The sequence below is a fragment of the Epinephelus lanceolatus genome, chromosome 1 (assembly GCF_041903045.1).
Source record: "Epinephelus lanceolatus isolate andai-2023 chromosome 1, ASM4190304v1, whole genome shotgun sequence".
NCBI classification, from domain to species: Eukaryota; Metazoa; Chordata; class Actinopteri; order Perciformes; family Serranidae; genus Epinephelus; species Epinephelus lanceolatus.
Genome location: NC_135734.1, coordinates 46,560,377 through 46,577,738, shown reverse-complemented (window position 1 = coordinate 46,577,738; position 17,362 = coordinate 46,560,377). Strand labels below are relative to the sequence as shown.

General features: G+C 43.2%; 1 protein-coding gene across 10 annotated transcripts in view; it reads left to right on the top strand.

Annotated features, from left to right (window-relative positions):
* grip2b (glutamate receptor interacting protein 2b) overlaps nt 1–17,362 on the top strand; it is a 444,861-nt gene that overhangs the window by 292,040 nt on the left and 135,459 nt on the right. Inside the window, exon 1 of one of the 10 annotated variants that reach the window (XM_033627123.2) lies at nt 8,345–8,478. The exons of the other annotated variants lie outside the window; for them this stretch is intronic. Coding sequence (XP_033483014.2) covers nt 8,430–8,478 — 49 coding nt within the window. The 5' untranslated portion in view covers nt 8,345–8,429. Of the gene's footprint in view, nt 1–8,344; nt 8,479–17,362 lie in introns of those variants that run through there. 10 annotated transcript variants of the gene reach the window in all.

Sequence of the window (17,362 nt, the reverse complement as noted above, 5' to 3'; positions counted from 1 at the left end):
CCTAGTATAATCACATATCGGAACAACGGGACGTCGGACCAATGGGCTGTCGGATCAATGACATGGACCCGGATGGATCCAGCAACCACCAACTTTCATCCAGGAGGCTGGTATTTGCTTCCCATATGATTGTAAAGCCAAATTCTGTTGTTTTTTTTTCCTGAACCCAACCATGTGCATGTGTTGGCTAAATGTAACCATGTGTGCTTGTTGTCGAAGGAAAAAAAAAAAACGTGAGTTTGTGTTGTACCAACGCATTGCGTCAATGCATGTAACAGGCTGAAGTTGACACAGTGTCCCAGAATGTCAACAACCGACGCACCCAGGGTACCTTGCACGTCATATTTTGAATGTGGAAAGTCCATGACCAAATGTTGCTATGTGACAAGGTCGGAGTGAGAAAGTGTCGACTCTTATTATCATTTATTTTCTTTCACATCTGAGCCAACCATATAGCAGCATATACATGGCGAGAAAGTTGTAAATCAGTGTTTTCAGTGTAAATCTTTTTGAGCATCACAAACCCCATGAAATGACTCATTTCACTTTCAGGATTTGATCCATTCGGTCCCTAATTTAGCGGAGCACTAAATCGTAAGTTAGCCATTCAGCTGGTGTAAGTAAGACACTCGGCCACGGCGCTTGGCTGCCATGAAGTCTTCAGTGTGCCTGCTCTATGGGCCACACAGTGTGGGAACAGTGTCGATATTGTCCGAGTAATTTTATACATGATGGCTGAACCATTTTGGCTTCATGAGCAAGTCTCATAGAAATGATTGGGGTGTTCAGTGCTGGATCCAGCTCTGCCAATACATCCATGGCCTTAAGACACCACTTCCCCAGGAGGGGTGCAGACAGCAGCTCGGACCTTTTCCACTGTGGTACCTCGAATTCAGCCGGTGCAAACCCCAGCAGCAGTGCGTGGGCCAGCGGGGACTCAGGGGTCATGAGGGCAACCCGGCGTTAGACGCCCAGTACTCTGTTTGTTCTGGCTGAATTCAAGTTGCTACTGAAGTGAGGTCAGTTTCTGAGTGTGTATATCAGAAACACAGCATATGTGGGCTGCATGTTGTTGTGGGTGGCGGTCATATGTTGACACAAGTGGTCTCCATTTCTCAACTAACGTTAGCTAGTGTTGCAAACTGGGTGCTGAAAGAGGCAAGGCACTCATAACGCCACATCCTACAAAGTTACGTACAGCACCTTTAAATGCTGCACATAACGCTGGTGAAAATAGAATACAGTACCTCGGATACATTGTTTAGTATTTCTAAAATGTAGGAGCTCTACACTGTAAAGCTCTCACCAGCCAAAGATACATTTACCTTTAACGCACCGTGCTCTATTTTTATATACTGCACAATCCATGATTTTATAATGTGTCACTGTGAGCAGTGGTGGATATCAAATCCAAATGTTCTGTGGTAGCTTTTGTATTTTGTGTTCTCCTCACCTCAGATATTTCAGTTGACACATGAAGACATAAAACGATTTTTCTACCGAAACAGAAACTTATGAAACTTCTCTCTGTGACAGTTGTTGCAGCCGAGCACAACAGTGCCTCCACATGTAGAAAAACACAAGCCCGGTGACTTTAGTTTCTTTTTCTTTAACCTTTATGTTACCCAGGCGATGTTTATGGAAAACACTTGTTTGTTGCAATGCCCTGCTTTATAGTCTCACATGCCTGCGAGCTGCCTGGTGCGACTGCAGCCTTCCACTGTTTGACAGCTCGGGGATGAAGAAGGCTGTGTGCTGTTTGTACCAATTGCTTGGCAGTGTACAAGCGTGTGGATGTAGACATGTATTGTTCTCAGACTGCAGAGGACTGGCAGTGGGTGCCCTACAGAAGAGTTTGAGAGTGTGTAGATGAAGTGTGACCTCCAGACTCACAGACTTATTGGTGGCAGGTATTTTAGGAGACTGCAGGACGGGGCAACACTCTAAATGCTGTAGGACAGAAAAAAGCAAATCACATAATACCCCTGGGAACAACAACGCTACTGTGCTGTACACAAATATACCACATGGCTTGGACATGCATGTTATTAAAACAGGACTTAAGGGCTGCATTACTGAGACGAGGATATGACTCCTGATAAATAAACAGATATTGAAGTACACAGTTAGTGTCTTTCTGCTTCAGGTTCATGCTGCTAACACAGACCTCAGACAATGAATAGCCTATGCACACTGAATAAAGACAAATTAAATGCAGTGTCGAAAGGTTTTCAATGTAGTGAGTTCCCGGGACCCATGGGTGGTCATTTGAGAGGCTCCCAACCAAAGTTTGTGTTTTTGGCATCCTGGTGTCACTCTGAACTCATTGAATACCAGCGCTTGGTGGTGACTTAGAGGAAGCAAGCCGTCCTTTGACGTTGACATAAACGTGGTCGTTTGCAGTTCCAGCGTGACAGTGCCCCGCGGCATCAGGTGGAAACGCAGCCGGACAATAGCTTAAATTAAGGGGGCGAAATGTCTGAGTAGCGAGGGTGGGAGGGGAAGTGAATGGGTCCAGCAATCACTGACTCTCACCCAGGAGGTTGATGTTCACTTCCCGTATAGTCTGGGGCCGTTTAGTGGCCGTTTTGGTAAGGAACCGGAACCAGGGCGAGAGAGACAGGATCCGGAATTTGATGGATGCGTCTTTCCATCAAAATAAAAGCACCAAGCTAATAAAAACGCGGTGAAACTTTTTAATTTAAAGAATATAATTTACAAGAAAAGCCCCAAGCCATTAAGTTAACCTTTTTCTTTTATTGTAAATTGATGGTGCGGCAGAATTTAAAGTTTTACTTTGGTGAATTTGGTGAATTCCGGATCCGCTCTCTAGACCAGAACCAGAATCCATACAAAATTCAGAGTGAACGGAAACCAGGCTCTTCCCCGTACGTGAAGAGCCTGGTGACGCGAGGCTACTTCCCATATGAATGCAAAGACAAAACCCTGTTCTTTTTTCCTATTACGCTCCTGTTGCCTAAACCAAAACCATGTTATGTGTGTTGTTAAAGGAAAAAAAAAACGTCAATGTATAGTCTGTTATACAAAATATTATACAAATGTCTCATCTTGAGCACCAAAATCATCCCCCTGATATCAAGTAAATCAGATGTGATATTTGAATAATTCCATACAAATAGAATTTCTATGGATAATTTATTATAATCTATTAAAAGTTAAATAAGTTACTGTATAAATTTCATTTCAAATGTTAGTTCAACATTTTGAGAAATATGCTTTTTCTCTTTTGTTCTGAGTTTTTCTTTTTTCTTTTCCCTCACTGAGATTATCAAGAAAACAGGAAACAACACCAAAACAACCGGTCTCGTGTGACATATATGATGTTAACGGTAAGGAAATGGCAGCTGCTGGTAAAAATGTTTTTTTAACAGGGCATGTTTTGTGGACAGTAAAACATCATTGGGTCATATTCGACATGAGACACCATACTATCAGTCAGTAGCATAATCACATTATCACAATGTATTATCAAGGAAAAAAAAAACAAAAAAACAAGGCACATCCCCTGGATGTTAAAGCATCAGTGACATGAATAAATGCAGCATCTGCTGTCACAGTGGCCCTTGAGACGTAAGATGACAGAAATGTCGTTAGTAATTTTAGACATATGACGTAAATTTGGGTGTATTTTGTGAATACACCGAAGGTAGCCAAACGAATCAGACTGAGCTCGGCATTTGGGGTGAAATTAGCCAGGCCACATCCGGTTGCCCAACTTGGCTGAGACTCTGCATGAATGACGCCCCAAAATTGGGCCAAATCACCTGGCCTGATTCCAGCTGCAGACACTGCCATCACTGGGCACTTATCAAAAATGATCCGGCCCGACTTCAGCCCAAAGTTGGCACGCTATAAGAAATAAATCGGGCCATATCCAGTTGGCCCAGATTTGGCAACCACCAACGGGTCAAAGCCTGTTCTGGTGCTGGCCACTGTTTTATCTGGCAGCTGTGTCTTAGCCGGAATAGTCCCATGTTTACAAAGCTTAACTGGGCCCAGATTTGGCAACCATCAACAGACCAGGACCCGTTTGGCGGTGGTTGCTGATTCATCCGCCTGCTGTTTGTCATCCGAAATAGGCCCGTGTCTGTAATACCTACATCTGGACCAGACCTAGTAAAAGTTAAACAGGCCAAAGCTGGCTCACATTTGTCACCATGAAGCTGGAACACAGCTGAATAAGTCAGCGCTCAGCCAGAATTGGGCTGAGTCCTATGGCTACCAGGGTATTGTCCACTGGCAGTACCTGGGCGCCTCCGTGCCACCCAGCCACCTTTACAAGGAAATGGCTGTGCATCAAACTTCAGAAAGCCGGGATGAGAACAGGTGGGTCGGCGGACAGGTGTCAGATCTGTGCAGAGCACCAAAACAAAAACACAGACACAAGTTTTCTTTGACATGAGAAATACTTTCAGCAAAGTCACCCAACGCCACTGTTTCATCATGGATGGGTTGTTCACAATCGCATCTACATCTGGGCATCTCGGGCTGTGGGGCTCCAGGTGATTGGTCAAATACACTGACATGCAGCGTGTGAATGCATGACACATATAAATATACTAATTATTGCAGTTAAAGCAGCCTTTTGTGATGCGTTTATTGCACATGATATCATGATGAAGGTCCACTTGATTTTCTTCTTTTCTGCACACAGTTGTCTGAAGATTCAGTTTTGCCCTCAGTCTTTGCTGTGTTTGAACTTTTTGAATGCAGCTATCATTGCACCGTCTAAATTATGGGCAATTAACTCTAAAAAGTGTACAGGGTTGCAGACTCTGTAAAAAATCTACATGGAAGCCTCCTTAAGTTCTCACCAGAGGCTTTAAGCGCCTGCTGATGGTGCAGTGACACAGTTCTAAGCCCCTGTGGACTCAGCAGAGAGTTTCTGAGTCGGTACATCAGGGTTTAGCCTGTGTGTGTGTGAACCATGTGAGGGACCAGCCACCTGTCCGGGGTGTAGCCTTGCCCTCTGCCCACTGCTCAGCATATGTTTAGATATTTTGGTTTCACCTCTCTGTGACCGGAAATAGCGTAGTGAGAGAAGGAAATAACTGAGGTCAGTTCTGGGTTGGTAGTTGCTGTCCATGGTGCTGAAGTTCAGTATTTAGCCCTCTAGGTCTTTGTGTCTTTCTTTATCTCAAACTCAGGACTTGTGAAATGTGTTGGGTGGCAAAGTGACTCATTTCAAACTGGACTGGTATCTTTTGATGCAGAGTTTGTCTGGAGAGGGGATTGGCAATCGGTTGACAATGCATGTTTGTATGGTTTGTTCACACAGTCTGGCCCAGTCACCAAAATATACGTTGGCATTGTTTGTTTCTGTAAACCACGGATATGTCATCATGCAGCACAGGGGTGTCAACATAACCAGCTGGTCAAAGGGTCCAATCCGGCCCACTGGATGACTTTGCACACTTATTATTGATGCATTGTGCAACTGAGATGTGCCAGGTTTCAGAACAGTGAGTGGTCGACTTCACGTAAAATGCTGCCTCAGAGACGTCCCCACCCTGACCAAAATACACCTCTCTTTAAAAAGAATGAAAACTTATTGTGGTTATATTTAAAGATTTTGAACATTGTGCAAAATATTGTGAATCGGCCGCTTTACTACAAAATAATCTGTGTAAGACTTATACCTTGAAACAGTACTGGATGAACCCTCCTGCCAAGGCGCTACACATGAGCTAAAGTGGCTGATACGTTGACACTTTATGCTTCTTCATATTGTTAACAATGCTGTGGTGAACGCGCGGTTACGTTTAAGGACAAAAGCTTTTTGTGGCACTATACTGGTAGGAAACGCAGCGACGTCTTGGTAGAGAACAACTGCACTATCCCCATTGACAGACCACTAAAAAAACACATCCAGGGGCTAAATAACTGCAGGAAATGATGTGGTGCTTTTTACTCTTGAAGGGCGGTGGGCTTGTGGGTAACCTCAGAGTGTGACGTGTGCTTCGTTGTATGTGTAGGGAAGCAGCTTTGTCTCGGGTGTGTCATGGTGCAGACGGCAGGCGGCAAAGAGTGATGATAGCCAGCAGAAATAAGTGTCTCGATCGACTCAGGGCTGTTTAACCTCAGGAGAAGGCCGTGATTATTGTTTGTGGTCCGAAAGAAGCTACCAAGTTTCTTTTTACCAGACAATCAGTTTTTAAGGAGATGTAGTTTGCCTTGACATGTTTCGACTGTCACTTCAGTCTTCTTCAGAAGCGTCATCTGACGTGCGTCATGACGTGTCTTTATCAGCTGGTAGTATCCCGGAGGCGTGACCAGCCTGGCAAATCTGTCAGATTGCCCCCCGCCGCCTGGTGTTCTTTGGAGGAGAGAGTCCCAGGTGTGTGACAGCATGAAGCCCCCTCATCCCAGTTGATGGTGTCCCTGGCCCACCTCCTGATCTCTATGGCCTCCTTGATCCGACGTTTGAACTTGTTGCTTTCCGATCCGATGACTTTTGCGTTGTCCCCGTCCATGACATGATTATTTCTTTTGCAGTGATCTGATATGGCTGATTTTAGGTTCACCTGCTCTGCTTTTTCTTTTTGTGATCTTGTGAGACGTCCTGTCGTGACTCTCTCCTCCAAAGAACACTGGGCGGCGGGGGGCGTGACCAGCCTGGCAAATCTGTCGGATTGCCAGGCTGGTCACGCCTCCGGGATACTACCAGCTGATAAAGACACGTCATGACGCACGTCAGATGACACTTCTGAAGAAGACTGAAGTGACAGTCGAAACATGTCAAGGTAAACTGCATCTCCTTAAAAACTCAATGTCTGGAAAAAAGAAACTTTCTACACTTAATCTATTTTGAGTAGACAAAATGAACCTAATTACACTAAGCTAGTTACCAGCTAATAATGAGCCGAGCTAAATGAATGCTAATAAGCCAGCGTGTTCCCAACTACAGTTTGGAGACGGTGAGCTGTCACTGAAAGGTGACGCGTGTATTAAAGTAATCCACACCAGAAGGTGATCCTAAACGTGACTTTATGACCCTAAAGGACCTAAAAACATGTTAACCTACAACAGTGCGTTCCAGAAGTATCCACCACAGTGAAATGTTCTCATTAAACTGGCTCCATGCACTCCAGGATGTGAAATGAAACACTGACTCGGAGGTTAAATTGCTGACACTCAGCTTTGAGAGAGTTTGGGGGTGTTCACATTGATTATGGCTGAACAATGTCGGGCTCGCCGCCCCTTTTACCCACCAGGGTGTGTATTAGAAGTGTTGCACTTTCTACACATTTCATCCAACGTGGATGTAAACACCTTCTGATTAAAGCTGCGAGTCAGCACTTCCTTATCATTGCTTTGTTTCCAACCTAAAACAAAACTGTCTAAATACTTACAAACTGCACCGCACTGTGTGTCTTTATGGGAGCTTTTCACCCCGCAGACAAGTTTGTATTTCAGGGTGAAATATCTCACGTGCAGCTAAACAGGCTCTGCACAATGTGGCGCTCCATCAAACTTATTACTTGCTGTATTTTTTTTTGTAGTTGCAAACTTTAGCCCTGAGATATCGACCCGTGCAGGATGTCTCTGTGCCTTCTGCTCAATATATGCTGAGACACACTTCTGCTCCGGCTCCTGTACACACTGAGCGACACTGGAGTATTCATTGGCTATGTAGGATGGATGGATGGATGGATGGGACGAATTTGTGTGCTGAAGGAGAGAGCATTTCTTGGTTTCATGTCACTTCAAGCGACATCGGTCACCTTATGATCACCAAGCGACAGGGGAGCCAAGAAATAAGTCATGATCTGGTGGGTTTCAGTGTGGGAAGCTTTCATCTTTTGGCTACACTTTCGACAGCCTCACACACACACACACACACACACACACACACACACACACACACAGACCTGCTACACATACACATGCAGGCCCACAAGACACAGACTCTGAAGAAAAAAAAAACTAGGGCATCAAAAGTCCCGAAGGCTTTGAGCTACAATTTTTTTTGCATAATCAGGAAAGAAAGTGGGAGCGGGAGAGGGGAAGAGAGGACAGAATGCTGTAATTAAATTAGTGCATAAAGAAAACTAGGAGGAGAACATGTGAAAACACGAATATCAGCTCTGTCAGAACAGAAGCAGACTGGAAGCACCAGACTGAGAACAGACCTGATTAAAGTCGATTATAGAGACGGCTTTTTATTCCTGTTTTCTTCTGAGGAGCATTAAAACACAGCAGCACACAGGCAGCCTACAGTTCAGCTGGTGTCATCAGGGAGGGGGTCCCTTTGAGAGAGGAGGAGGAGGAGGAGGAGGGTGAGGAAGAGAGGGAGGGAGGGGAGCAGAGAGAGAGAGGTGCACGCAGACAGAAGTTGTGCCTCCTCTTCCTCCTGTGCTCTTCCATGAGGAGAGAATCCATCCAGTCTGGAACCGGTGTGGGGGAAAATGCTTTTTCTTCAGGCTATATTGAAAAGAAGGCTGCTGCTGCAGAAAGGTAAAATAAACACACACACACACAAAGCATTTATTCCTCTTCATCACTCTTCTCATCACTTCACTGTTTTTGCGCTTATTGCTGCAACTTGCAGCTCCCAAACGGCTGCAGGCTACTTTCCCTCCTCCTGCACGTCTGTTGCCATCGATCATCGTGTGATTGATTTCTCTTGTACTTGATGGTTTTTTTGTTTTTTTTTTGTTGCGGGCGGGAATATTCCCATCAGCCGCGTGTTTCACTTCACACTGACGGACAGCGGCGGGTGTGTTGTCAGTCATCAGACAGGAGGAGCGGTGTTTGGAGAGAGCGGTCTTTTACCCTTGTGGGTACCGGTTAGGTTAAAGTCATCACCTCCACCTCCTCTTCCTCCTCTTCCTCCTCCGCCCCCAGAATATGCAAAAAAAAAGTCCTGCTTAGCGTTTTTAACCTGCTGAATGAATGAATAAGTTATGCATGCTTTCTTTACTGTGATTCCACTGTTAAATTATGGGTTTAATGACGTTTATGCGCATGTTTTATCCTCTTAAATAGTAATTTAAATGTTTGTCTTGCTTTTATTTTGCACACAAATCATTTCTCTTATATGAATTTGACGAGTGCTTTTCAATAATATGCTTTAAAGTGGTATTTCTGTGCTAAATGCTGTTGTTTAATCATGTTAAATAATGTTTTTTGCAATGCCTTTTGGCAGCTCTTTGTGATTAATTGCGCTGACATTATGGGATTAATTGAATTGATTGTGCGCCATATTGGACTTTTGTTCTCAGAAGTCACTCTGTTATTAAATAGTGGCCTGCTCATGTGTTATATATGGCATGTATGGTGTTTTAATTGGAGTTTTAAAATGCGTCTTTTGTTTTATCTTTATGATATTCAGTCATGTTATTTCCCAGAGGAATGTGGTGTTGCTTTGAGAGCTCAACCATCAATTTAAAGTGGCCTCTCAGGAGTTTTATTCTCTTCCTTCCTTTATAATCTTCCTTGCGTTTCTCTGACGATAGCTGTGCTCTCTGCAGCTGATTGCACCGTGTGCATGTGGCGCTCCTCCAGCCGCCTCTGCCTGTGTTTGTAGCAGAGAGATGTGCAGTTTTCCCCCCTCTCCCTCCTCTGCTGATTTATTTATGAATTTGGGGATCTAATACTTTGAAGTGAGGCCTAGAGACGCAGTGGAAAAGTCGGCAAATGGGGACAAAACGCCGCCTATCGCCTGTCAGGGCGCACTGCAGCCCGCCATGGGATTATATTAACAACAATGTGAGCACCCGCCGGAAGTGAGAGTTCAAGCAGGGAATAAATCACTGTCATGTTTACTGCGTCTGTTTTGGCGTTAATAATGCGCAGATGCGTGTCACAGGTTGGTATGTTTCAAAAGATGGATGTCTCTCTGTGTGACATATAGAAGCCAGATTATCCGGAGAGACTTGTGACAGCTGAGAAGAACAGAAGTGACATTTCACTGCAGTGGGTTTGATCTGTCTGTGCTAAAAACTGTGACTTCCACAATCACTGAATCTGCAACTTCATCGCCACAAAAAAATGGAAGACCAGAGATAAAGATTTCAGAGCTGCACCATTGGTGTTCACACATTAAAGCTGAAGTTGGAATCTTTTATAAGAAATAACTTCTTTGCAAAATCTGTCACTTTATCCAGACAGTAGTACATGAGACAGATAATCTGTGTGTTTCTAATGGCATGTGCTAGAATGTCAATCCCTTCACTAAGTCCCTGGGCGCAGACTGGCCAATCATAACGTAGCATCGGGCCAGCTCAGACCAGGGTCCGACAACAACACAGCTGTGCTCCATTGACTCTAATGCAGTCGTTTCAGATTTCCTTCATTTTCAGGCTGGTTTTGTGGATTTGGAGCTAAATGTTGTGCCTGGGGCACGTCGTGTATTAATGATACTCGTTACCTGGAGAGGTTGGAAAAAGATATACGTTTCTTCCCTGTTCCAAAACCAAAATCAAACCCTGAAAAGTGTAGGGTTAGCTAGCTAGCTACTGAAGATATAGCCTACTGAATGTATACACATGCTGCTTTTGCATTTTAATGATTATAACAGTGAAACAAAGACCGACCCTGTTGTACAGGGACCAGTGAAGGGAAGCAGGGAAACTTTGCTCATATTCAACCAGCTGTGTGTCATCACAGTGTGCAGATGAATGTTGTTTGGCTTCCTGCCTGTCCGGTGGCAAAGCTCAAGTGGTTGGCAGCACGGGGTGAAGCCAAACATGTTCATGTGAACACACTGTGATGCCACACAGCTGGTTCAATATCAGCAAAGTTTCCCTTTATATTCATTGTCTTGTGTGGCGATCAGCAGTGATGTGGTGGTTCACTTTTACACTGTGATCTGTAGCCTATAGTTCGGCTTTAGCTTCTAACTATCTTTGTCTTTTTAACCTGTTGTTGCTGCTGAGTCAGTTTGACATCCTGGATATATCCTTCAAACACAGACTGCAGACCCCTCTGTCTGCTTCTCTCTGGAATCACTCTTTCATTTTTACAAAAATGGCAGAATGAAATAATAACCGAAAGAATAAGACTGTGGATACAAGCGGCCAAAATGAGTTTCCTCTGTGGGGTGGCTGGGCTCAGCCTCAGAGACAGAGTAAGGCAGATAGATAGGGAGATAGGGTCAGACATCTGGAGGAAGCTCAGAATAGAGCCGCTGCTCCTCCGCGTCAAAAGGGGTCGGTTGAGGTGGTTCGGGCATCTGAACAGGATCTACCTGTTAGAGGTGTTCCAGGCACATCCCATTGTTCACCATTCCAAGTCACCAGACTATCACAGGGCTGACACATAGAGACAGACAACCATTCACACTCACATTCACACCTACGGACAATTTAGAGTCACCAGTTAACCTGCATGTCCTAAGTCCTGTTGAGATCAACGCTCTCTTTCAATGGAGACCTGCCAAGACAGCAGCATACAAAAAGTTACAGTCAAACAACAACACAATAAGAAATCCTCAGACAGGCAGAGACCAATTCATGTTTCAAATATTTTTGAAGGTTATTCCAAGTGAGAGGAGCAGAGCATATAAAAGCTTTCTGTCCCAGCTCTGTCCGAGCACGAGGAACAGACAACAAAACTAAGTCTTCAGACTGTCGCTACAGTCAGATGTTCAATCAAAGCACAAATGTATAAAGGGAGTGTGACTTTATGAATGAACAAATATCAGCGACTGAGCCTACGAAAGGTCAAAGATGGCCGACAAGCCCTGGAATAAAGTGTACAATGATGAGTGAGGGCTTTACAAGGATAAATGGAGATGGCCTTCAGAGATATCCCGGTCTTGGCCTTTTCATCAAGACTCATCACTAGACACTATCGGTTACATCCGCAAATTCCATTAGAAGCACGACGAAGAGGAGGAAGAGGAACATGATTTTTTCTCTGACTGTCTGTTTCGTGTACGACTGTCGAAATAAAGTGACAGTTTTAGCAAATATGACATATTTTTAAGTTTTTTTTACTTTTTAAGTTAACAACCGTAGCTTTAACATTGGAGAGGAGAGTTTCACACATACATGTATATAGAATGTGCCTGATGGTGAGGACTCGCCTTTGTGACATTTAGATTGACAGAGGACAGGAAGCTTCACTAAAGATCAGTGACATTATGATGAAAAGGTCAAAGTTCAGGGCCGTGACTGCCTGAGGAGAACTTATCTCTAGATTCCAGATTTTTAAAGAAAACGTGGGTTTGGAAGGCAAAATGACACCATTTATCATAACCAGAAACTGTGAAAACAGAAATTATCATCATCAACATAGTGATTAGTGGATTAATAAAGTATATCTTCTTCTTCTTCATTTAAAATTTGGACAAATTTGCACAAACTAATCAGCATACACGACAAAAGTGAAAAATTAGGGATACTTTCAACTCCAGGATGTCGTCTTCTTTTTTTAAAGTTATAACTTTAAAATTTCCGACAGTCTTTGAACACATCATGTGCAATTAACTCTTCTATCAGGAAAAAAAGAAGCTCAAAAAAAAAAAGAGAGAACAGAGAAGAGATAATTCATCAAAATCACTTCAGATGTCATTTAAAATTTGGCCAAAAATAAACTGCTTGCGCGAACCAACCAGCAGGCTTTTTTAAACCCCAGGACATTGTCTCCAACTTTTAACTTTTAGACATTAAAGAGTTTTAAAAACCTAATAACTAATTTATGGTGGAGGGAGGGTCATGTTCCTGCCAGTCACTCAGGGAGACTTAAGGAAAAATATCTTCTACCTCCTCTGAAAAATAAAGAACAGTCCCTTAAAGTGAGTCATGTTCAAACACAGTCACTTGTGCTGCCAGACGTTTTGTCATTGTTTAAAATCAACACAGGATTTTTCTGTTTTTAAAACAGATCAGGCAAATTTGGATTTTTTTGGTTCCCAGTTCAGTTCCTTACTTATTTTCCTACATTATTAAAAATGAAACATGAAATGAGATTGAGAAAAAAAAGTTGAAATAGTACAGAATATATGTTTTTTTAAGGATGAGGTTGACAGTAATAATAATAATAATAATAAACTTTATTTATAAAGAACCTGTCAAAACACAGTTATGAAGTGAGAGTAAAACACACAGTTAAAATCACAGAGGGTCAGTTTTAAGTAGGTTTTCAGTAGTGACTTAAAAGATGAGACTGAGCTTGCAGCCCTGATCTCCTCTGGCAGGTCACTCCAAAGTCGCAGAGCTCTGACTGCAAAGGCTTTGTCACCTCTGTGAATTAATCTCGACCTGGGAACAACAAGAAATGATGTATCTATCACTGTTTCCCCCCCATGACACTGTAGAATGCTCTATATGTTAAAAAGGTATTAAAAATCTACAGCTTGTTGCTGCACCTGTTTGTGGTGAAAAAAAATACTGTAATAAATAAATAAATAAGGAAAGAAATCTTGACCATCTGCTGTTTACAGGACTTTTAAACAAACATATGCTCTGTGATGTTGTAGATGAGACACCCTGCAGGGACACTCTTTTACTTCTGTGTCCCCACAGTGAGGTCAGAGATCAGGATCAGGATCAGAAGGTCAGCTGTTCAGTGTCTCGTTAAGTTCTTCCCCTGCCAACAGCAAGAACTTGAACCCTTTTTCACTCCGTGTCACCACGCTGCTCCGAGTAAGAAATGTTCCTTTGTTCAGTCTCAAAAAACAGCGAGTCCCTCTAGTCATTCTGCAAAAGCTGGTATCAGTCCACGCTGCCGCTCTGCTGTGTAGTGCTGCAGGGGCTACAGGTTGACTGCCTGTGATTTTTTTTTTTTTTCCCACCGAGTCAAAGTCTTTCTGAAGCTTAGTAATTCCAGGACCTGCAGGTTTGCCTGTGAAGTCGCATCAAACCTATTACACACCCAACCTCAGGGAATGACTAAGCAATGGTGGCTTTGAAACCAGCGTCTCTTCTCTGCAGGCAGCTGATGGTTGTTCTGAAGATTAGCCGGCCGTCCACTGGGAGCCCTGTCGGTGCAGCGCCGCGTGCTCTGCCTCTGTTCTCACAGGGTATCTGCAAGTCGGGTCTAATGTGGCGTTTTGATCTATAATTTCATATACGTACAGATGAGTATCGCTATCATCATCATCCCGAGTTTCAGCAGAGAGTTTTATTGTGTAGGGTTTCCCCCTGGGAGCGGCTCTGTGGAGGTGAGATGATCCTTCACACACTTTTAACTCTGCAGTGTGAAACAGATTACGCTTCAGAAAAGTGTATACTTTTTTCTGACAGGATTTTCCAATCTGTCAGAAACAATTAAGGAGGGAACAAGCTTGAAGGTGAAGCTTGACTTTTTGTGGAGATCTCAACCTTTTCAAATCCAAATCTGCAGTCGGAGTTGTTGTAAGTGACATTTAGGAGATGGCAAGTTTTTGATGCAGAAGCGATAACGTATTCATTCATGGATGTGCTTTTAAAATGTGAGTTATGAAACATTTTACACTGCCTGAATTTTGTTTGAGTTTAGTATCAAGAAGGCACAAATGACTGACTTCAGTGGAGGAATCATACAAGGCCCCGCATTACGATTTTATCGTGATGTTGTCATGATACAATATTATTGTGATTTTAAACAATTTACGATATGCTGAGTGTTGCAATAATAACAGAGACCTCTTCTGATAATTCAGCTCCTGGTGAAAACCACCTGAACAATGACCATTGAAGGATCTCTAACTGGGCAGCACATCCTCACTCCGACCTCGTCACATATTAACCTTTTGGTCATGGACTTTCCACGTCCAGACACAACCTGCAAGGTACCCTGGGTGCATTGGTTGTTGACGTTCTGGGACACTGTGTGAAGTTTTCCTCTTTCAAGATACACTTCCATTTTCACAGGAAATTTAGCGTTTTCATATAGTGTCGTTCAAAATAAACGCCTTGCGTCGATACAACACGCAAACAACGCTCCCCTGGATGAAAGTAGACTTTCGCCACCTTAGCCTCTGTCCTTGTCCTGCCACGTTTCCCCTTGATGCTGCCATGCACCGTTAAGCTATAATGGCAACCAGCCGTGCATCATGCTGACGTTAAAGGACACCTTTTTTTGTTGGTTTCTGACTCCGCAAGTCACTGCCCAAGCGCAGGAGTGAGACAGTGCTCAACTGTGAGAAGTTTCAGCTAGTTGCACTCTGTAATCTTCACCACTAGATGTCACTAAATCGCCCGATGTATTACACATTACTGATTCATGAAACATGAGCAGGATGAATGTGTGTGTAAACTGTTCACAGAAGGTACTTAACGTGTATTTCGGCATTCATCAATATGTTAGTAGCTCTTTTCGTAGGTGATTACGAAATGACTAGCACAATGCTGCATATCTTGGCTTGTTACCACTACTTTAGTAAAGTTTAAAGTTGTTTTAAAGTTAAACATGACAAAATATTAGAAATAAAACATATTCAGCTACATTTGTTGGCATTTATTAGATTTAAACTCCAGATTAAGTTTCTTAAAAATGTGAATGGAATTACTACGTGGTTTTTTTTTTCATGTCTGACATTTTGTTCCCACTTGATTCAATCAGGAGAGAACTCCACAAATGTATCTTCTGTTTGAGTGGCGAGACTGTGAGACCCATATTACTGACCAAACACTATGCTATCAGCGATGGCTGTCAGAATGTACAGCAATTTAACACTTAATATAACACCTACATCATCGTACCCTCTGAGTTTGCTGTTGACTGCTCCAGTGGAGGCATGTTGCTATCTCCCCTGACAGTTTGTGTGCCTTTTTGTTTTTGCATCAAGTTTCATATCGACCCTTTTTTTGTTTAACTTCTTGGATGGTTCTTACAACAGAGGAAACAGAGTTAACAGTACCTGTTGCCTTCCTCTAGGCTATTAATTTACCTGTCCCTGTCACACCACTACTAACAGAGGAAAATAAAATAGGTTCTCTCAACTCCACTTCACCCAAAATAACTTCAATCTCAGCATCAGACAAGTTTGTCTTTTACTCTCTCGCTCTTTCTTTGTTTGTAGCATCTTCACAGCTGGACAGGATGCACCTGTCCATGGTAATTATCACCTCCATATATCGTGGTCACTGGCTATTCATGCTAATTGCTGACTAGTGGGAGCGCGCTGTCGATTTACAATTGACTGGCATTCATGAACATACACATGTGCCTATGATTAAATGCTTCCTGTGGTGTTCATGAATCCAGTGTAGGTTTTTAGTACCGAGATTTTTTATGTGCTGATCTACTCACAGATTTGTTAACATTTTATGAATGACACCCACTGACTTTTGGTTTCCCATGGGACGCAAACCGCGATCATACATGGACTTACTGGCTCTTTGTTCTACATCGGTTGCTCCCGGTGTCAAGTATTGCTGCAGATTGGTTTACATCGGAGTTACTTAGATGCTAAGGGTGCCTTTCACGTCCATATCACACGCCGAGGGGCAAAGTATTTGACACCCTGGGAATGGCATTCATGTATTGATACGAAATATCTTGATACTACGCTGTGTCAATTTCTCCCCCTCCCCTACTGTACAGTAAGATATAGAAATAACAGTATGGTTGAGATGTCGACTCAGCTGCAGAAATGGGTCGATTGATGAGCGACTCAAGTGTCCAGCCGACTAAAACTAAGTGGAAGTTGAGCTGAGGAGACTAATACAACTCTAAATTATGCTCTGCAGTTTTTTTTTTGGTACATAAACCCTCCTGAAGAGTTTGAAGCTTCTCCTTCACATCTTTCAATAACACTACGGCGTCTTACCATCAATCTGCATTTCTTCTCCTTCCTCAAAGCAATGACTTTCCTGTTCTCTCCTTACACTTTCTCTGTTCACATTTTCTCATGTGGGAAAGAACTGTCGATTGATTAATTCAATGATGCTTCATATTCAGATTTAAATCATAACCTCTGATCCAAACCTTGTGACAACACTTTGGCTAAATCTGTTGCTGACTTTCTTGTGCTCTCTTTTTTCTCATTATTTCCTTGTCTACCTCTCTGCATTTTCTCTCCCTCTGTTGCCACTCTTCCCTGGGTTCCTCCTCTTCTCTTCCTGTCTACCCCTTTTCCTTTCCTCCCTCTCTCCGTCGCTCCTCTCAGCAATGCAGATGTGCTTTCTTTGATTTTGTCACCAGAGATTAATTAGCACTTTATTAGGAGTCCTATTTATACCTCCAGCCGAGAGAGTGAAAAAAGATAGAGAGATGAGGAGGGGAAGTGGGAGTGCGAGACTGATAGACTGAGGCAGAAACGGAGACGGGAAAAGACGAATGTGGTGAGATAGAGGGAACGATGGGAAAAGAGAAAGAAGCAGGACAAAAATGTAAGAGATAGTTAGAGAAGAGGAAATATATAAGAAACATGGGGTATAAAAATAGAGGCAGGGAGGGGAGAAGGCAA